This window comes from Trichoderma citrinoviride, assembly GCF_003025115.1.
Source record: "Trichoderma citrinoviride strain TUCIM 6016 unplaced genomic scaffold BBK36scaffold_5, whole genome shotgun sequence".
Taxonomy (NCBI): Eukaryota; Fungi; Ascomycota; class Sordariomycetes; order Hypocreales; family Hypocreaceae; genus Trichoderma; species Trichoderma citrinoviride.
Genome location: NW_020194713.1, coordinates 274,509 through 295,581, shown reverse-complemented (window position 1 = coordinate 295,581; position 21,073 = coordinate 274,509). Strand labels below are relative to the sequence as shown.

General features: G+C 54.5%; 4 protein-coding genes across 4 annotated transcripts; 2 read left to right on the top strand and 2 right to left on the bottom strand.

The window, feature by feature from the left end:
* Positions 1 to 1,127: 1,127 nt before the first annotated feature.
* BBK36DRAFT_1196194 (flavo protein) lies at positions 1,128 to 1,760 on the top strand (the record flags this gene model as incomplete). Its single annotated transcript, XM_024896930.1, has 1 exon — positions 1,128 to 1,760. One exon carries the CDS (start codon positions 1,131 to 1,133, stop codon positions 1,758 to 1,760), a length of 630 nt encoding a protein of 209 aa, XP_024750633.1.
* Positions 1,761 to 2,898: 1,138 nt separating this feature from the next.
* On the bottom strand, positions 2,899 to 6,626 carry BBK36DRAFT_1196191 (hypothetical protein; the record flags this gene model as incomplete). The annotated part of the gene is made up of 4 exons (XM_024896929.1): positions 2,899 to 4,132; positions 4,190 to 5,822; positions 5,877 to 6,178; positions 6,526 to 6,626. The coding sequence occupies 4 exons, from the start codon at positions 6,624 to 6,626 to the stop codon at positions 2,899 to 2,901; spliced, it is 3,270 nt and encodes a 1,089-aa protein (XP_024750632.1).
* Positions 6,627 to 16,640: 10,014 nt separating this feature from the next.
* Positions 16,641 to 17,628, bottom strand: BBK36DRAFT_1167715 (hypothetical protein; the record flags this gene model as incomplete). Its single annotated transcript, XM_024895081.1, has 2 exons — positions 16,641 to 17,130; positions 17,213 to 17,628. 2 exons carry the CDS (start codon positions 17,626 to 17,628, stop codon positions 16,641 to 16,643), a joined length of 906 nt encoding a protein of 301 aa, XP_024750631.1.
* Positions 17,629 to 18,421: 793 nt separating this feature from the next.
* On the top strand, positions 18,422 to 19,389 carry BBK36DRAFT_1116125 (hypothetical protein; the record flags this gene model as incomplete). The annotated part of the gene is made up of 2 exons (XM_024890199.1): positions 18,422 to 18,617; positions 18,698 to 19,389. 2 exons carry the CDS (start codon positions 18,422 to 18,424, stop codon positions 19,387 to 19,389), a joined length of 888 nt encoding a protein of 295 aa, XP_024750630.1.
* Positions 19,390 to 21,073: the final 1,684 nt, after the last annotated feature.

Below are 21,073 nucleotides of genomic sequence, written 5' to 3'. Positions count from 1 at the left end.
TATGATGACTAGGAAAAAATATAGAATATTAATCACATGTCTGTGCGTCTGCATTATGGAAGGACAACAGTAGCAACCAATTCATGAGCTCTCTGTTCTTGGAAAGTTATCCAAGGGTAGGGAAGGGCATGTTGCAGTGATACGTGTACTCGTATATGTAATTCCGCGCTCCCATGATGCGGACTTTCAACCATCGTTCAACCTGCTCAACCAACCTTCAGTCCAATAAGACTATAACAATACGCACTCCGATGACACGAATCGCAAATTCCGCCCTATTGACCGCGATACGGGTACCAGGCGTTGAGGCTATTCCGTAAGACCGACTTATACGCGGATATACAACGGCCCCAGCGAGGCGTCGGAATTACAAGCCTCAAACCACCGCATACAAGCACATAGCCTATCAACCTTTGACAAGGCCACACAACAACTCGGTTAAACGGTCAACTGTCCAATCAGGTATCACAGCGCCGGAGGCAACACTGTACCTCATGTTCCTTTTCCTCTTTGATCCCTTTGTTTGGTATGATTTGAATTTAATGGGGCATCCCGCGCGGTTGGAGACCCGGTCTGTACTTGAGGCCGAGAGGGTTCGGGCGAATCAGGGGGCTCAACGCCGGGATCCAATTGCCTGTTTTGATACCTCGAACTTGGGAGGATTTGCCGTTTCGTGTAAGTTGGAGTACCCCGTATAGAGGACTAAAGATGCCCATACTCTTTTTCTTTCTCATGTTGCCTTTTCTTGTTTCTATTCTTGGCTGAGCCTAGTAATGCTTTGTCCGCTGCAGAAAGGGGGACTTGTCTTCCCTTGTACGGAGTTGCTCCTGGAACTTTGCATCTCGTCGGAAATAGGGGAGCTCTTTTAGGTAGTTGCCCGACTCTGGGGTATTGGGAGAAGATGGGCTTGATATGAGCAGTTGTATAGACTCATATAGTCTCTCTACTTCTATACGAACGATGCATACCTCCTATATATCTATATACATACATACATATATATATATCAGTTCCTCCTCTCTCCCCCCCGCTCTCTCTCAACTCTACCGCTCTACCTCATCCATCCTCAAACGACAACCAACGCAAAATCTCACAAAACCACTCACAACAGCCCAAAAACACCATCAAAAATGGCCCCCTCCATCGCCCTCATCATAACCAGCACCCGCACCCCCCGCGTCGGCCCCTCCATCGCATCCCTCATCACCGCCATCCTCGCAAAGCACATCCCCTCCTCCTCGAACCCCTCAGCAGCCCTCAAGACCGTCGACCTCGCCCCCTTCCGCCTCCCCGTCTTCGACGAGCCCGTCGTCCCCGCCAACGTCCCCGCCCGGGCCTCCTTCGTCCACGACCACTCCAGGCGCTGGTCCGCCGAGGTCGCCTCCCACGACGCCTACCTCCTGCTCGTCCCCGAGTACAACTACGGCATGGCCGGCAGCACCAAGAACGCAATCGACTACCTCAAGAACGAGTGGGACGGGAAGCCCGCCGCCGTCGTCAGCTACGGCATCTCGGGCGGCAAGATCGCCTCCGAGCAGGTCGCCACGTCGCTCCAGGGCGTCGGCCTCAGGGTCTCCAAGACGAGGCCGCAGCTTGCGTTTGCGGGCGGCGTCGGGCCCGAGGCGTTTTTGGCTGTCGGGGAGGGCAAGCTGGGGGAGACTTCGAGGAGGGAGTGGGAGGAGAAGCATGCGGGGGAGATTGTGCAGGCTTTTGAGGAGATTCTCGAGGCGTTGGCGAATCCTGTTGAGAAGAAGGACTGAAAGACATGGTCTCTGTTGGGCCCGTGAAAGCTGATATCTTCTTTGGAATGAGCTGGTTACATGTGGCTTTCATCGTCGACATCTTTGAAGAGAGAGGGAAAGAATCGTTGCAGAATGGGAAATAGGATTCTCACATCTTTGGCTATCGTATCTCGTCCCCCTTTCTCAGTCGCTCGGCTACAAGCTGAGCGACCACCAGTAAACCCTATAGACACGTAGTTGCAGTACATCACTCAATTGGAACGGCAACAGAGTTGAGCGCCCAGCGAAACAGGCTCATCAGCCTTATATTCAGCAGTAAAGCCCAAGGAGTAATGGAAAGCTCGGGACTGAACTATGGCCTCCATCCATTCCACTGTGTTCTCGTGATACCATAGCATGCAAGTAGAAAAGATAAGTATGTTACACGTAAAGCATCTTTGCTCAGTCCATGCACGCAAGCAAACTCGCTCTCCGCCAAGTATTCCTCGAGACAGTAACCATCTTCCGAGAATCCGAACCAACCCGTTCAGTACAAACACAAAACAAGGGGGATAAAGGAAATATACACAGGCTCCAGAGATGAGTCGCACTAAAGAAAAAAAAAAGTGTAACAACAAGCAATGCGCAGCATATGTTTCTTCTTCGAGAGTATCAGGGAGATTGAAAAGGTGCTAACAAGGACTATCATCCTGCACCGCGAATTTCAGATGGGTCAAGACTCTGAAGAAGAAAAGAAACGACTCGAAAAGGAAAAGGAAAGATTTCAGGAAACAAGCAGGGGGCGACAACTCTGGCTATCCGCAAGAGATAGAGGGAGTCCGTGTGCGTGTGCGTCTTGAGGGGTATACTGTTGCGAGAGAGACAGGAGATTGCAGCGTCATAGATTTCTATGCTTGATGTATCACCATCAAGTCGGTAAATAAGATATCTTTTGCAAGAAAAAGAGTCGTGAATACGTCCAGACGTTCCAAGAGATTCCGAAGAGCGTTCCAAAATGAAAAGGAAAAGGAAAGAAAAGATCCATGAGGCCGTCGTAGAGCTTGCTAACAAAACAAGCAAAAAAGGCAAAAAGCCAGCCAGCCTCCCCAAACGCCATGACCATGCTATAAACGAAGTAGACAAGACCGTCCTTCGTCCCCGACTAGAAATAGTCAACTCAAGCCTCTTCTGTGATACCACCTTCGCCGCCGCCCTCTTCTCGCCACTCTCGGCTGCGCTCTGCAAGGCGCTTGATGCCACTGATGCGGTTCGCCCACAAGCTCTCGACAGGGCTTCGAGACGTGAAGGCTCGCTGTGAGCTGATGACGCCAATGGCTTGAAGCACCGCCTTGCGGCTGTCGCGACCGAACACGGCGGGATGGTTGATCCATTCTAGGCTGCTCTCCAGCTCGGCGTCGAGAGCAGACACCGTCGTGGCATCGATGCCAGCGCCGAGCGCCAGTCCGTCTGCAGAACGCGTTCGGCCCAGGGGAGGAGGAGGTCCGAGTGCAGAGCCAGGCATGTTGTTCCCGGAGGAGGATGCCGCCGAGTTGGGAGACGGGCTGCGCCTCCGATCTGGCGTTCCGGATGCCGAGGACCCGTCGTTGCCCGGGTGCGGTGTCGAGGGCAACGACTTGCTCGGAGGCACAGGAGGCAAGCCGCCCTTTCCAAGTCCCTTGAGGATAGAGCGGGTTTCGTTCAGCAGCGTATGAGCGCGGTCGTGCTGACCGCGGCTCACCAGAGTCAGTGCACGCGTCAGCATGTCGGACGTGAGCAGCTCCATGCGTCTCTGGACGACGCTTGGGTGCGGCGGGATGGGCGGCGTGTTCTGCCACCGGTTCTTCTGGCCCATGTTTGCTGGAAGCATCGTAATGGCCAGCAGAGACGGCCGGGGCATCTGCGCAGTGGTGCCGTCCCGCAAGATGTCGCCCCAGGTGAGGTCAGCTTGGATGAGGGGCACTTCTTCGACCGAAAGAGTCCTCTCGGTATCCGTATCCGCCGAGCCGCCAAGAGCCTCAAGACCTGAGACAATGTTGTCCCACGGATCCGGAGCAAGCGTCTCCTGAGAAGAGGTGTCGGGGAGGATGACGAGCTGCACCAGCACATCACGCTTGTCTCCGAAGCGCAGGTCGCCGAGCGACGCTTCCGCGTCCCGTCCCGTGGCTCGCTTGGTGATTTGCAGAGCGCCGCTGATCTTGTGGAACTTGGCAGGCGACCCTTCGGGAAGCTTGAGCTTAAGCTTGACGTTCTGGTGAGACAGAGTCTGCATGCTGCCCAAGCAGCCGGCCAGGCACTCCCGCAGCATCATCCAGTCCTTAACATATGTGTAAGATGCCTTGGTCCTTGTTGAGAGCTCAATCATTGTGTCAGGCTTGTGCGTCATTCCCAATCCGAAAGAATGAATCGTGATCCTACGGCAGTCTTGTTAGCACATTACACCTCAAGATTATTGACGTTGCCCAACTTACTTTGCGGCTTCTGCCCTAGAGACGACAAAGTCCACGGAATCAGCATCAGACGTCGACGCATCGCTAATGAGCAAAATGGTGGCAATGGGGTTGTTGTGCTTTCGCTGCATCAGCAGGTCCATGGCGACATTGGCCCCTTCAACCACGTCCGCGCGGTGGCTCTTCTGTCCAACAGGCTTGATCGAGCCCAGGACGTTGGACCAACCGGGCCAGGCCTTTGTAGTCATGCCAACAATAGGCACACCGCCGCCTCCAGAGCCGAACGTGACAAGGCCCATGCGGTCCCTCTCGCCGAGAGTGCTGACCATGAACTTCAGCGCGTCGCGGACCAGGTTGATCTTGACGCCCTGCATGGAAGAGGAAATAGGAACAACTACGACAACGTCGATTGGAACGTGAACGGGGGTCGGAAGGCGGGCCGTCTTGCTGGGCACGTTGGTGTACTCGGTCATCGCAGTCGCGGTGGACTTGTGACCCCATGACGAGGCGACGGAGGATACACGCTGCCGGCCAACGCGGCCCCAATCGGGATCCTCGTCGTTTTCAGACATTTCGCCGCGGTCCAGGTCGGGGCTTCGAACAGAGGGCGCAAAGTCGACCGCGTTCAAGTCCAACAGAGCTTGGTTCCACAGCTTGAGCTGGTTTCGGTTGTCGAATCTGAGATGAAACTGGGGCAGCTCGGCCACGGAGAGGTTGAGCGTGAGGATATTCTCATCAATAGCACCCGTCTCCGTCACGTCGTTAAGGTGCTTCTTGATCAGGATGGAACCCTTGAGCGTGCAGCGGGTGGCCGGTTTTCGCTGGCCATCGTCCCACTGAGCCGGAAGCTTCTTCTCCTTGACACAGATGAGCATCTCAGAAAAGAGGTAGCACTCGAGCTCCTGCCAAGACACTTTATCCTTGCCCACCCGCAGCGTGCCGCACAGCCTCAGCTGCCCGAATCGGCTAAACTCCAACCCATGCCAGTTGTCGACGCGGTTGCGTAGATTCTCCGTCATCTCCTCAAGAACTTCGGCGGACTCGTAAGGGTGGAAGCGTGGAGCACTTGTCGTCGGCGTCGGAGCAGGCGATATGGCGCGAGGGGCCGCCTCAGTAATGCCCGGGTTAATGGCCAACTGAGACTGCACGGGCGAGCCGATGTCCTCGGGATCTGGCCGCCAATTGTTGTCGGGAACCTCAACGGTAACAAGGCAGGTGAGAGTCTGCTGCTGGCGAGATCGGCTGATGGTGGGAAACTCGGAGCGAATGGTGACAATCGGGGGTGGGATAGGGTTTCTTGTAGCGGGACGGGGGCTGCTGGGCGTCGCCTCCATTGTCTGCACATCATAGTCGTGGCGCCATTGAGAGCCGCTCTGGGCGGTTTCGGGATAGCCATTCGAAGAGGCCATGCCAGTGCTGTCGTTGCGAGTATGTCTCGTTGAAGCGTAGCGCTCCGAGGTAGAGTCCCTGATATCGCGATGGCTCGACCTGCCAACGCTCGACCGGCCAACGCTTGGGGTGTGCGACAGCGGCTGCCGCCTCGGGGTGCTGTTCTCTACGTTGGGCGATCCCTGGCCTTCCCAGGTGGGCGCCGGCGTGACGGTGCCAGCCCTTGACTCAGTGCCGGCAGTGCGCACCATGTTGCTGATTTTGTCTACATCTTCATTAGCGGCATGCTTCTGCGTTTCCGTGCGCCTAGATGACGAACTGATGTCCAGGACATTGCCGCCGCGGCTAGAGTCGAGATGCAACGGGGCATCGCAGGTTGGGCAGTACTGTGCCTCCATTTCGCGGATGAACTCGTAGAAGCAGGCTTCGTGGGAGACATGGGAGCAGGAGAACTGCAGGATGCGCTCGCCGCGCAGCGTGTGCTCCAATGGCTCCTCGCAGACGGCGCACTCGCTGCCGACGAACGTCCTGTCCCGCCGCATGCGGCCTCGATCCGCACTGCTCGACATGACGTTGTTGTCGATGCCCCCTACCCTTCTAGACGTGGAGGTGCTTGCAGAGCTTCCAGACCGCGCTCGCTGCTGGAGAGAGACGGTGCTGCGAGAGGCTGCCGACTTGAATGAGGATTGGCCTGAAGGGAGTCAAGGTTAGTGAAATTGTCAAGGAGAAGAGAAGCGTAAAAAATTGTCATCATCGCGGGGAGGGGAGAGTTGGTGGCGAAGGGGAGGCAGGGGGTGTTTATGGGAACGAGTCGCGGCGCATAGTAGTATAGCATCTAGTCTAAGGGGGGGGGTGTATGGGCGTATATAGAGGGCGCGGGAGATGAGATATGCCTACCCTCAAGATGGAACGGAGCATCCGTTGCACTACTTTCAGGCCTGAATCGAGGGCCAGCCGACCTTCCTGACCGTGGACTGGCGATGAGGCCCAGATCACCAAGAGTGCTTTGAAAGTCTCCCTTCTTCCGGCGGCTGTCGACGTGCTGGCTCTTGTGTCGTCGACTGAACATTGGAGCACCACGGGCGGTGGGTCACCAACTAAGATCGATAGTAACGGGTAGTGATGAATGAGAGAGTGGGTGAGTAAGTGAGTGGTCGAAGACTTGGAGCTGAGCGTGGCTCTTGTTGCGTGTTTCAGCGAGGGCCTCTTAATTTCAATGGCGATGTCGCAAGTTGCTGGACAAGTGACTAGCGGATTTCGGATCGGGCGTAAGGTTGAGAGTAGTTGTTTCAAGGCGCCCGCGGCGAGAGGGAAGAAAGTCTGAGGGAGCGACAAGCAAACAAACAGAGAGAAAGGGAGAGGGAGAGATGAGAGAGAGAAGAGCCGACAGAGCTGGCGGGGAGGCAGAAGGACTGGACTTGGCGGAGGCGCGGATGTGTTGGATGCAGGTGCAACAGTCGGGAGAGCAGAGCGGGCTGCAAACACAGCACAGCACAGCACAGCACGCAAGACGAGGTAACGAAGAGGACGAAGAGAAGGGAACCGGGCTGCGTCTTGTAAAAGTACTAGGCCGGGCTGTCGTGCATGCAGGATCGGAGGAGAAAAAGTGCTGGTTCGACAATGGCTGCAGGTTGGTGCTAGTGCAGAGTGGGAGTGAGGGCAGGCGGGGGCCTTGTGTGCATGATTTGAGGCGCCAGAAGAGATCGATGGCCGTTCCAGCCCAGTGCTATCTGGTGCTATCAAGTGCTACCAAAGTGCTACCAAGAGCTACCCAGGGGAGCTACTCCAGGCACTAGAACCGATCAGGTACCGCCTGCGAAGCTTGGATGCAATGCCGCTCAACGGGCTAAAAAGGACGCAAGTGGACGAGCGGGCGGGAAAGGAAGAAAAGAGAGCGAAAAAGAAAGAAAACGAAAGGAACAAGAGAATAAGAAGAGGTAGACACGAAGAGGTGTGCGAGGGGGAAGAGAAAAGAAAGAAGGGAAAAAAGGGAAAAAAAGAGAAAAGAGAGCGAGGGACGGAGAGGAAAACCGACGAACTGAGGCACAAGTAAGGCCATGCTGAGAGCAGGCGAGATTGACACGATTGGAGATGAGGCCTGCCAGTACTTGCAGGCTGTACCTGGAGGTACCGAGGAAAAGGGGGGCCTGACAATTTCCAAGCTGTCGTTTTCCCTCTTTTAGCTCAGAACCCAAGTCATGCTGCGTTTTCGCCCGTCTTCATGCCAGCTACAACCCCGGACCGCTGGGCTGGTGAGGCCGGTTCCTGTTCCTGGCGTTGCAGACGAGCTGGGTCAGACCCGAACCAAGGTAATCAACCACGATGGCCTCCAATTACTGGGTACGAGGTAGTACAAGTACTTACCTACCTGACAGAGTACTTGTATGAAGTAGTTGTAGCTACATAACAACGTTCCAGCATGACAGGCAATGCCGCGGGATATTACGGTAGCTTGGATGATTGTGCTGGATTCCATCTTTACCTGAGGTAACTTGCAGTTGACTTCAACTTGAAGTTGCTGTAAGTTGGTCCTCTCAAGTATTGCGTTGGTCAAGTTACCAAGTTCCTGTTGATGCAGCTCCAACTCGACTTCAAGTTGCATCGTCAACCAACTCCCCGTTACGACGGCAGTACCATTACTGACACCTCACCCGGCCTCTCAGTGTAGCATCCCAGCCCAGTGGTTCTTCCGCAGGGGATCAGTGGTGGGAACAACAACTACCAAGTACTTGTACATCAAGTACATGTGCCTTGTTTAGCGCTGCTGCAGGTTGCGGCTCCAACGTGAACATGCAGACAGGTACCTGCATGTACGAGCTGCAGAACCATGCGGCTTGCCTGTCTGTTCTGTCTGTCGGCATCGGATTGGCTGGTGCGTCCAATGGATGGGGACGATAGCTCATTACAGGCAACATGCTCATAATACCTCGCCGTACCTGTACCTGTACCTCGCCTTGCCTGTGCCTGTCCTTCAAGGTTTAAGACGCTGCTAGCAGGCTTCACCAACGACAGCCGAGGACAACATCATCTTTTGCATCGGACATTAGCGCAGGCACAGGGTCTCTCTCTCCGTTTCGTTTCCTTTTCTTTTTTCTTCTCGAGCCCGCATCCTCAATTACTCGTCTCCTCCCGGCAGAAATTGGAGAGCATCGGGTCCTGCAGATCCCGGGCCAAACACGGTCCGAGCGAGATTAACAGACATGCACCTCCGCACGACAGCTCACGGAGGGGGCAATATCACCGTAAGGTACATACAGAGTCCTTGTATTGCCAGATGCGGCCAGCCAAGTCGAGAGCAACAGCCATGATGAGGTGGTTGATGTGCACAGACTTGCCAGGAAAGGCACAGACACACTCGCAGAGAGACCCCGAATCGAATAGCAGACTGCCGATTGGGGTCGCTGCGCTTGGACACGATGCTACTGCCGCCGGTCGTGGCGGTAGGCTGGTAGCCCAACGCTGCCAATGTCCACGGAGGAAAGGGTGGATGGCCTGATGGCCTGCTTTGCATGAACGGAGGCTGCAGAGAAGGGAAAGGAACGACATCCCAGGCCCAGAGACTGCAGATGGCCCTGCCGCTCGCCTTGGCCGGGTTCTGCTCCGCTGCTGGGACCCTTGCTAGAGCAGTCAATGCAAGCCCCTGTCGTCGTGTCCCGAACAGGCCAAGGGGCCTGCGTGGTGGTGGAGAGCGTCGAGAGCGCCGTTTGTCCCAATCCTCATGGGCGCAAATGCTGTGGGCATCTCATCAGGGCCTGCCCGACTTGGCGTCAGTCCTTAGCTCATGCGAAGATTGGGCTTGCTTGCTGTGGCTTTCTCCTCCCCCTTGCATGATGAAGAAGTGGCGTGTGTTTGCCGCCAACCAGCATCTTGGCTCTCAGCCACGGAGACACTTTTTGCTTCTAGACGCGAGACGAGAAGGCTAGCGCTGGGAAACGAGGAGGACCCCAAGCCAGTTCACAGGCACTAATACTGCAACCGTACTCCTGCGTCCTATAGTCCGATGCATATAGCACCTTATTGCTTTTCAGGTGGCACCTCGGAGTCCTGCTGATAGTAATAGTTCACGGTAACGTCACTCGAGACAACTTCCATATCGGTTTGAACAGGACGTGCATCGAAGTATGAGGTATGCACTCTTCTGGGTTCGAGTTGTATCCTTGTGGAGGCTTGATGATGTCCATATCCCACGAAACCACCGAATCACAGGGAATGATATCAAAGCAGTAGTGATAGCCATCAACGTCCATAGAAGGGAGGCACGAGGCAGTACCCCATACCTCTCGTGGCATCATACCTCTCGTAATGTCCCATTATGGAGGCTCTCTCCCAGTTGAAGTAGCAGCGCAGATACGACGCTGCTACTGTAGTACAACGCTGACGCATGTCGATGGACGTTGATAGCATCTGATGATACCCCTCTTCCAAGTACAGATACCCATAGAGTCTTTTCTTGTCTTTTTTTCCCCGTTAGCTGTCCTTCTTTGTGCTCACGTTACTGGCATAAGCATCACCGTTGTTGCTGAATCCCTGTCCGCTAAAAGTTTGTTTGGAGCTGTTCTATGGCATTCACCGTGTCACGGGACTTTGGGCTGCCTCATGCTTCGCGCCTGCCCGACCTCTGCAGCTATCCGTCGACGTGACATCGCCACTTTCTTACTCCTCTCGTCCTTTCTCCGCTTCCCTTTTGGCTCTCTATCCTCCGTTTGCCGCGCTCACGAATCCTTGATGCCGATGCGGCCGTTGCAGAGGAAACTGATCGCAGGCATCACCTGGGACACGACTCCACGATGAGCCCTCCCGAAGCCTTACGGAAGGCCTTCCGGCATAGCTTCAAACTTGCGTCTCAAACCAATCGACTAGTACTAGTACTATTAGCCTCGCGTGGCGGCCGGTGGATATGGCCTGCTTCGGTGGCCTATGGGAGGACGGGGAGACGGGGGGCTCGACAGGCAATTTGCTGCTACATTCGCTTTCATGGGGTCACCAGGTTGCCAGGCCAGTAATACTTCGTACCTGCATGGCAGAGCAGAATAGATGCATTACAGGCCACTGACGCGACCCGCGTTTGCAAAGCGGCCAACAGTCTCGGGGCCGACGGCCTGGCCATGACAGGGGTGGCGATACCCAGAGAAACTTGTCATGACGACGATGATCCTCTTCACCTCGGCTCCTTGGGAAGCAACTGCCATTCTCTGCCCCGGACTGGTCACGACGGCTTGCTGTCACTACGACCTCAGCAGCAATACTGTACCGACGCCAGGTAAGCACTCGCCATTTTCTGCATTTCTCGACGCATGTACCAGCATGTTGTCATGGGCGGCACAGGTAAGCAGCAGACAGCATCACACTCATCTGCTGGAGCCGACAGGGGTCTCTCTTTCAGCCAGCAGGCAAAAGATGCTCTACTTGGTTAAACCTCCTTCCTGACCCAATTCTCGGGCAACGTCCTGAGATCGAACCCATGGGCCCAGTTGTTCGGGGCTGCATCTCTCACATGCCCGATCGCTAACATGCACCTTCTTTTCCCAGGCAGCGAGATGCAAAGGGTCGTTTCTTGTTCCCAATCGAGTATCTCGTAGTCGCCAAGCATCAAGTACGCAGCAGCCAGCCGATTCGCTAGCTTTGGCTCGCCTTCATCTGGTCGGTCGAGTGGTATCGAGCATGGCGAGTCATGGATGATAAGGACATTGTCATGCAGTTGGCATTCGCGATTGCTGATATCTGGGTCTCTTTCATTCGCGGATGCCATCAGGATACAGTTCCTAGATGAGGCCCTGAGAGAATCGAGGCACAGCTCGTACCCCGAGAATTACGGGAACTGCCACGACAAGCCACCAGCTATTTCCGGTGCCTCATCGGAGCTCAGGCTGCCAGTACGAACAACCTTCCGTCATCGAAGCTGTGCATTCAGCTTACATGCGCGCGGCGGGGAGTGGTCGCACATGTGCTGCTGATGCCATCATCCCTCCTGGTCAACTGGTATACAGGTAGGTGTGATCGCTGGGGTTCATCCCAAGTTACGAGTCCCATGATGATGGGAAGCCAGGGTTTGGCAATATCCGCTCCGTCTGTCCTCCACAATGGCCATGGAATCGAACTGCACGAGGAGACGAAAGGAGCATAGGCAATCTGCGACTCAATTTGATTCATCCCACCGCTCTGGGTCTACCAATTTCAAAGGATTGCGGTGACGACAAAGCTGGGCAGCGCACAAAGCCGGGATTTGTGTCTCACTCATCCACTTCGTCCCCGGCCCAAGACAGCAGCCATTGATACCAGTAGTGCTGAGATTCTACATACATACATACATGTGCGGCCGTGGCCGAAAAGTCTAGAAAAATATTGGAGTCGAGAGGCATCTGAGCGAAGCTGAACACGGCATAGCATCACAGGCCGCGCTTCGTGGCGTCCTGAAGCCGTTGAGCTACAGCGTGGTCACAAGTGCGTGAGCGCTACACCACATGGATGTCCCCGCCTCGTGAATTCGACCAGTGGCATGATATCGGGGTTTGGGGGCCGCGAATTCTTCGCATGTCTGCCATGATCAAGAGCAGAAACATTGGCAACATTGCAGGCGGAAGACGGATCATTTCACGAGAACAGCGCGAAGCGGCATAGGATGCTGCTGCGGCGCGCCCCAGCCGGCAAGAGGCGCGCGTCCTTTGCTCAACTGTCAGCCTTGGTGCAACCCTCGTTCAGCCTCCACGGGGTGTCGGCAGTAGAGAAAAAAGAAAGAAAGTATGCCGTCAGTCTGGTGTGACTTCAAAACAGGATTTCGACCACGGTCGCTACGCTCCTTCGACTTGCTGGTTATGGGCGAAGAAGAAGGACAGCTCCAGCACTGCATATGTGTATGATCTACCCACAAGGCATCATATTGGAAAGTCACGGCTGCGGTGGGGAGGCTGTCATGATTCTACGGATGGATCTGAATCACGGTGGCTGGCGTCATTCTCAAACGAGTTGATCAATTGGTCCACGGCACTTTGCCACATGGCTTTTTGTTTTGTGTATTTTCTCCCCCTTCCCTTTGCTACTGTGCCCCTGTCCTGTTTTCCTTTTTTTGAATCACCATGCGGCCGGCGGAACATGGGAGGAAACAAGCCGAAGTCAACGGTTCAACCGTCCCCGGCCTGTTTGGTGACACGCGATTCGCCAACGAGGTGAACGAGGTCGCATTGGCCGTGGGACCAGGGGAGCTGGGCATGGGGTCGCTTGTCGAGCTATGTTTCTGCAAGGCACCTGTCTGCACTTTACGACGTGCAGAGATTGACATTCCGACATGCCTACCTTGGACGCTTGGTGCCTTGGAACATAGCCCCCGTGCATGCTTGGCTCGAAATACCACGTCTATGCCGACCCGGCCAGCAGGAAGCAAACCCGATAAGTTGGGCGAGAATAGCCATTCGTTTCAATGTCGTTGGCCGACTTCCACGGCACTTGAGCGACTGCCAGAATGCAACAGTGAGTTTCGCTTCCATGGATGTCACGGTCCGGAGTTGCAAAGCCGTGATATTCCCCTGGCGGCATTGCACTCACAAGCGTGCGAATTGATTCTTCTGAGAGGCCAAGAATTGCCATCCTCCATGGACTTGAATTGCCGGAGCTGTGTTTCACTTACAAGCAAAGCCGAGCAGGTCAGTTGCGTACAGCGTCATGCTTCGCGCATGCGATATGCCCGTGCAATTAGAAGCAGCTCTTCCTTCTTCTGCCTGCTGGGGCCCCCCTTCCTTATCCAGGGTAGTCACCATCACAAGCCACATTGTTTCGAACCATTTTGGCTGCGAGAACCTGGCTTTTGACGAGACGCACATGCCAAACGAAGCGCTACGAGTCTTGAGAAACCCGCGCGGCAATGGTCCGGGAAGTGAGCGGCATCGATTACTTGCTACAGAGGCTGCTCCGAGAGAAACGCGGGATAGCATTCTGTCCGATGACACATATCCGACTCGTCCCGAGAGGCGATGCTACATGAAAAGGGCACTTCAAACCACCGACGTGTACCATTGACTGCCACTGCTACTGTGGCATCGGCTTCAACGCCTCCAACGGCCGACGGCATATGGCCTGGTGGATTTCGCAACTGCCGCACGGGGCAATACTATTCTGCATCGCGGCTCTAGGTGTTGGCCTGCCCTGTCTATCAAGCCTTCCATCCCCCACTTGATCTCATGGCAGCGGATTGATGTGTCACCTGGGTGCGCACATGACTCGTCACGACAGGAGTCAATTCAGCTGCTGCCGGCGAAAGACAAATAACAGCCAGCGGGACAAGGAGAAGACGACTCGGACTGGTCCGTTTGGCTGAACCCTTTCTCCAACAACAAGGTCCTGCAACAAGCCCCAAGCCACGCCACACCCGCGTATCCCGTCCGGGCTCCAGCTATTTCGGGCCACTAGAAGTAGTCTGTTTTACTTGCTCCAGCACCCCGGCTGGAGTGAAGCAGACCAAGAGAGGAGGCCCAGCCATGAGCATGAGGTCGAGCCGCCTGAAGAACCGAATCCATCAATCGGGAGCTCTTCACTGCTCGGACTCTGTAGGAAGTGCGAAGCGCATCATTCTGCTGAGCTAGAGCCAGATGCGCCAAATGCGCCATCCGCGGCTAGCTGGCTAGCCACTCTACCGCAAAGGAGCCTCGCGCATATGCCGTATTGTCGTCAAAGTTGACCACAGGTGACTCTTGATAGGTACGACCACTTGCGGGAAATCTTTACGTGTCATTTGGTGTATATCTGAAAGCAGATACATGTAGCCCTCACGGTGACACATGTCGATGCTTCGGGCAGTCGATTGTCTCGCTGTGTAGCTTACATACATGCGACAACCCCGTTGGTTTGAGTATGCATTTGCTACCGCTTGACGCCGAGGCTGAACACGACTCGTATACGCCACAATCCTGCTGACGTATATTTTCGAGTGATGACTTGCTCGTTTCTGGAAAGACTTCCGACTGCCGATTCAATATCATATATGACCAAATAGCAAAGTGCCACGGCCATCAGTGGCAACATAACGGCAGAAGCATGCCGGCCGATTGCCGCCCAAGCGATGACTCGGTTTCCCTTCCCTTTTCTTCTTTTCTTCTTCTTTTTCTTTCCCTTTTTTCTTCTTGGTGCAACTCAAGTAATTGGGCTGACCGGTCACAAGCTGGGTTGTCCTTCTTACGTGCACTGCCACCCGGATGCTCCTCCACGACCCGGATTGTTGGTTCTCAACCTTGTCTGGTAGCCTCTTCGTCTGTCGCTTGGCATTACCATACACTGGAAATGCTGGATCCCGCCTGAACAGTACCAATGATTCAGAATGTGCAAGCATAAACCTTGCAAGCAAAGCTACCAAGCGTGATGGCCGCAGCTGGGATGACCTATTGGAGACGAGAAAGGATTGCGCTTCTCTTATGTGATATATTCTCTCCACAAGCGCCCTGCGAAAACTCGACGAGAAGCTTCATTCTCGAACGGTCTGTAAATGGCCGTTGGCTGTGTCCTGCATATAAGCGATTTCCAAGTGTATTGGTGCGATCATTTGAATTCCGTAGTCGGTATACTGTCCTGTCTAGCGTGACGGGGAGGATATTCCGCCTCCTGATGCAGTCTGGCGCAGAATCCTGCCATGGGATGCCGCTCTTGTCTGTATCAAACGAACTAGAACAAAGGAAAGCACTGGAGTGATGTGAGTGATTGCGGCAGCGTGATGACCAGAAATGAAGTCATCACGTTTCATCCGCAGGAACCGTTTGCTTTCCTCACGTTTCGCCATTCTGCCCCTATTCGAAGTGACCCAACGGTTGTGCAGGAGACAGGAGACAGAAGGAAACCCCCCTTTGCCTGCGGGAAGAGGAAGAAATTCCAAGTAGCACCAAGGCAGCCAGTTAAGGTATACGAGCGACACACCCGATAGAAGAGAATGAACGGCCCAGATGTCGGGATGCAGAGTGCACATACAGAGTGTGTCACATCTTGCTGCCCCTTTCCTGAGAGGGCTCGCTTGCCGGCAGTCAATCTTGCTCATCAGGGTCGCATTGGCGGAGGCGCTTAGCTCAAACGTGATGCGGGCTCTATCACAAGCGCCTCTTGTGGTGGTGCAACCCCTTTTCTGTGTGACTGTGACTCTTGTTCTCGAGAACATTGGGGGAGAAGATTGAGAGAAGAAGAGAAAAGGAATTCAGAGAGAGGGAAAAGGGAGAGGAGTTATGGGCTGACAATGAGGGGGTTGTGATATGGTGGCGGCGGACATGGGAGAATGAGCGAGGCGATTGTTGCAGTTTCATTGAAGGAGTTGTTCGATGTGATGGCTGTGAAGGGGGTTGATTGGGGGAGAGTTACTGTAGGGGGTTGGAAAGGAAGCATGGCTGAGCTTGTCTTTTCTTTTCTTTCTTTCTTTTTGTGTTTTTTTTTTCCTTTGTTGGGTATCTTCATAAGGGGGTTCTGAGGGCTTGGGGACGAATAGAAGGAGACGGGTAGGTGTTTCGCTATAAAGCTCTCAAGGGTTAGGAGCAGACACTTCTCTGGGAGAATGGAATGAGATGTTCGTGGGCGTGAACATGCTCGGATCCACGTATTTGCCTGCGGTAGGCTCTACTTGACAAGGAGCATTGGAAACGAACGGTGTGCTTGAGAAACATGAAGCAACTGCATGGAAGTAGTTGCTCAACGAGGGGTGTAGCTGAAGAACGATACGGAAACAAAGGACGTTGTAGCATTAACTCCCGTCCTTGCGAAACTATATACACAGAATATATCCCACGCCATCTATAGCACTCTGAAGGACTGTCGCTTGTTTGTTTGCTGAGCAATCCGCCCCCTTCGCGTTTGACTGTTTGCCTATGTTTTGAGTTCCACCATCGACGCTCTGGATAGCTCTGCGTTGATTCCCCCCATATCTTCTGTTTACCATCGCCCCAATCATTCACAAAGACTCCCATGGTATTCGGCGCTTTAGCATACTGCCCCAGCGTACGACCCCCCCATATTGAACCCAAAGCCGAGGAAAAGGATGAGTGAAAATAGTCGATATGACGGTTTTGGGTATCATCATATATGCAATCGACGTATGCGTAGCGCCCACCGCTGTCAGAAGCTTTCATTTCCTCTTGAAGAATCCTCCAGCTCCCGACGTCACAGCAGGCCTATTCCGCTTCAAGAGCAACTCCTTGGTCGCCTTGGAATGCTTCTTCACCTTGGGCGCGAGCCTCTGATCCATCTTCTTCTCGACGCGGTACACCGTCGACTTGACCACCTCGTCCTTGGGCCCCGCGTCCAGACGCGTCAGCCTCTTCTCGACCCCAGCCACCTTGCGCCTCTTGGGCTGCCCTGCTACAGTTGAGTCATCGGCCTCGTCCTCGTCCTCATCCTCGCTTGAAGAGTCTGTGAGGAATTCTGCAGGCAGGACGGCAGGGATGTTGGACTTCCTGTCTGCTCGGTTTCTTCCTCTGGCGGCTGGCTTGGCTGAGGGCTGCTGTTCGTCCTGCGGTGCTGCTGCTGTGGATTCATCTGCTTTCTTGCGCTCCTCGGCTTGTTTCTTGAGGAGCTCGGCGAGCTGCTGGCGCTTGCGCTTTTGTGCAGCGACTTGTCTGATGAAACAATTTAGTATATGAGCATGAAAAAAAAAAAAAAGCATTGAGACAACGGGAAAGGGGGGAAGATGAAACGTACTCTTGGACTGCCTTCTGAGCGGCCTGCGTAGACTTCTTGATATCCTCGGCGGCCTTGGCGGTCGATACTGCTTCGGGAGCCTCGTCATCGCTGCTGTCCTCCTCCTCCTCCTCTTCCACCTCGACCTTCTTCCCAGCCGCTGAAGCAGGGGCTTTGACGGGTGTATTCAATTCCTCGTCGTCGTCGTCATCTCCGAAGACCTTGAGGGTGCCCTTGGCCGGCTCGGCTTTTGATGCTTCTTCTGCGTCCTCTTTGGGGGCATCATTTGCCTTGGTTGCCTTCTTCTGTTTCTTTGAGGGGCTCTGTTGTGTGGCCGGCTGCTGCTCTGTAGTCAAGTCCTGTGTGGTGGCTTCGGCTTTGCTGTCTTCTGGGGCGGTTTCCTGCAGGGCCTTTCTTCGCCTGGTTTGGACGACCATTTTTGCCAAGGTGAGAGATTGTTGGGCTGTTTGTGAAAATTCAGACTGGAATCTGTTGTCTGCTTTGACACGCCGAAGAGGCGGATATTTGTCTAAAATGAAGCCTCAATTCGTCCTGTATTTGGACAAGAATCTCTTTGAAATGAGAACCGGCTTACTTTTTTTTTTCTCTTCTATCAAAGACGCCGTTGAAGATGAATCATTTGTTTTGCTCGAAAGTTGTCGATTTCACCGCGATTGGCGCAGAGGTTTTGGATGGAGGCTCAGAAAAATTTCAATGGGTCTTGCGGTAGGGCGCGTCTGATTGGCTGTTTGCACTTGAGCGAATACGCCCGTTCAGAGCGACTTCAGACTTTGGTCGGGCTTTCATGCCAGTTTGCATTATCATTGATTCTTCGTCTCATCCAACTTTTCAATAAGAATTGCTTGGGATTTTCTGGCAATTGCAGCGTCAATTACTTTCTTGAGCCTCTTCTAACCATATTAAACCTTATTGAAATCTCATTGAGTCTTGTTTCCCAGCAAATGCAAGGAAGCAGTCCTGAGCCAACTCATTCTCCCCAACTCAATATCACGAACTCACTCGGTGCGCGCTGAATGAGAGACACAATCTGGTCGCTTCAAGTCCTCTCTGACAGATAGCATGTCAACTTGCCGCTGCTGCAAGGCCATTTGGCCTCTCATCTCATCAGCACGCTCATTGAGACCCGCCTCTACAGCGAACCTGATCCCACGGCATGTCGCGAAACCTGGCAGCAGCCAGGGGCAACTCCGACATTATGCGATACCAAGGATGAAAAGAGCAGGGCCATCGCCCCTCGAGGTGTACAAGCTATCAGAGATCCCGCTGTCATCCTTCGAAGCCGCCGTCAGCAGAAACGGCAACGCCTTTCGGCGGCAGACGCCTGCCGAGTATTACCGATGCGCCGAAAAGTTCCACGAGGCCATCAGTCGGGGCTCAGATCCATGGTCCGTCTCCTTGACAGGCAGTACGCAACAACAACCCTCTCTCATCTTTCCTCTCTCATCCTTCACCCTCCGCTCTGTAACTGATTCATGCCCGCCATAGAGGACGGCTTCCCCGTCGAGGTCATCCACGAGACGGCCTGCATCATGCGGCAGATCCGTGGCCCCCGGAGCGCAAACGCATTCGCAACCGCCCTCTGGGCATCCGCCTCAGAAGCCGGCTATCGGCCCTCCACGCTGTCCCTCGCAAGGCACCTCGCCCGGTCAGGGGCCTACGGACGGGTGCCCCCGCTGCGGAAAGTCGAGGCCCGCTTCAAGCAGCTCGTCTCGACAGCCAGAGACGCCGACGCTCTCACCGTGGAGGGCGAGCTGCAGTACGAGCAGGGGAACTACGAGGCTGCCATCAGAGCGCTGCAGCGGGCGCTCCAGGTGGGGGGAGGAGAAGAAGAAGCCTTCGAGTGGAAGCCCTACTGCGAGCTGTGCATGGGCAAGGCGCTCGTCAAGCTGGGCAGGCGTGATGAGGCAAGGGCAATCCTCGAGGCCCTGTCCGCGGCGGGTGGGCTTGTCGAGGCGGACGTTGAGCTCGGCAATTTGCTGCGCGTAAGCGACAGGGATGCCGCGGAAAGGCACCTCATCGCTGCGGCCTCGAACGGCAGGGCTGACATGTTTAGTGTGCTGTCGGAGATTGCCCTTGAGAAGGCTGCGGAATCTGGCGACGACAAGGCGGCGAGGGAAGAGTCCCTGCGATGGGCCAAGGAGTGGTCAAAGTTGGGCGACCCGCGTACGGAATACTAGATGGGGCGACTTCCTAGCAGCATCTGCCGTCTAGGATGAACGGACGATGTATGCCGTTGCTATCTGCCACGCTGGGTTTTGCTTGAGGAAGCTCAGATTACACGTATCCCGCTTTTCGAGCAAAAGATGGTCGGCTCGAAGCGGGATCCGGCGTGCTGGTAATACAACCATGGCCCGAAGCGACGGGAAGATTTGAAACGATCTAGGGTGCCTGCATGGACGGCTTTGTTTTCTTGGGCAATAACAGCGATATCCGATTAGGCGCTCCTTGATTGAAGGTGAGAACGGAGAGTCGCGGGCTGCGGTCGTGATGTGTTTGGGCTCTGAAGATGTTGGAGGGACGCTCAAGACTTGTAAGAATCGAAGGATAACTTGGGGGCACAGCTCGCGCACAGCGCCGCATACGAACATGTGCAATGCACAGACGGATGTTCGTGATCCGTGCAGAAGCTGCAGGAGAGCGTGTGTGTGTGTGTGGTCGTCTGGATGGGCGATGGCGAGTGCCTCGGCTGGCCCATCAGGGTTCATCTTCACTGGCCAAGGGGTGTGCATAATGAGCGCAAACACTCGTCGGGTCGACCTCATTGAAGAGCACGCCGATCTCTATGCTTGGAATTCATTTAGACTGGTCAAGTTGCCCGTGCTCAGTTTCAAAGGATTGCTTCAATTCAGAAAGGACAGGCCTCAGGTAGTCAACGGGTGTAAACGACCAACTGTTATCTTCCAAAATGGTGTAGATCACAAGGACTCCCAATAAGAGGCGCGAAATGCCAAGGAGATGGCTTCGTCAAAGGAGAGAAGGTAACAAGCTGTCAAACTGCCCATGAAGATTGAAGGGTTCCAGCGCATCGTGTTCCATTCTTGAAGCTTTTGCCTCGGGAGCACGGACTTTGTCGCTGGTATGCAGGCTGGAACAAGAACAGCTGGGCTGAGAACCTGGGGCGATTGGAACTCAGCTGTTGGGTTTTGAACAAAGAGAAGACGACGGACCACGCGTCAAGAGAGCATTCCGGAGGTGGTTTCACGTTGGCTCAACACGGTCCTCGTGGCAGTTGAGCTACTGCTACTACTACTACTACTACGACTGGGTTTTGATCGAGTTCAGCTCGTTTCTCCTTACTCTACATGCCAGTTGCAACACGCCCATCTCAAAAGCTGCTCGGCTCCGCGTCATTTACCGCCGCAACCAACATCACAACACCAGGCCATCTAGATGGGTTAGAAACAACTTTTAAAGTTCCTACTCCATACATCCATACATGATGCCACAATCCAGGCACCCAGACGGTCGAGCAAAAAGTCCGATTTCTAACAAGCTTTCAATGGCCTCGCCAACCCCTGCCAACCTTGTGCATGCCAGCTCGACTGAGCCCAATTCGTCTGCCCATGGGCCGCCTTATTGGTGCTGGGGGGAACGCTGATCAGAGGAACAATCGCGAGAAGCTCTGTCTGCATACATACCTCCTTGTGCTGACGTCACGCGCTGAGCAGATTGGCAATACATACATACGATGAGTTAGTTGCTGGTTTAAAAATAGACAGCTGATCATTTTTTTGAGTTCCACGATCCGCGTCGTGCGAAATCGCGGAGGTGCAGAAGCGTGACGAAGACGCGGGTTGTACAACCACCTTACTTACTGTAAGTACCTGTAAGTTTATGCGCAAATACGACGCCCGTGCCTCG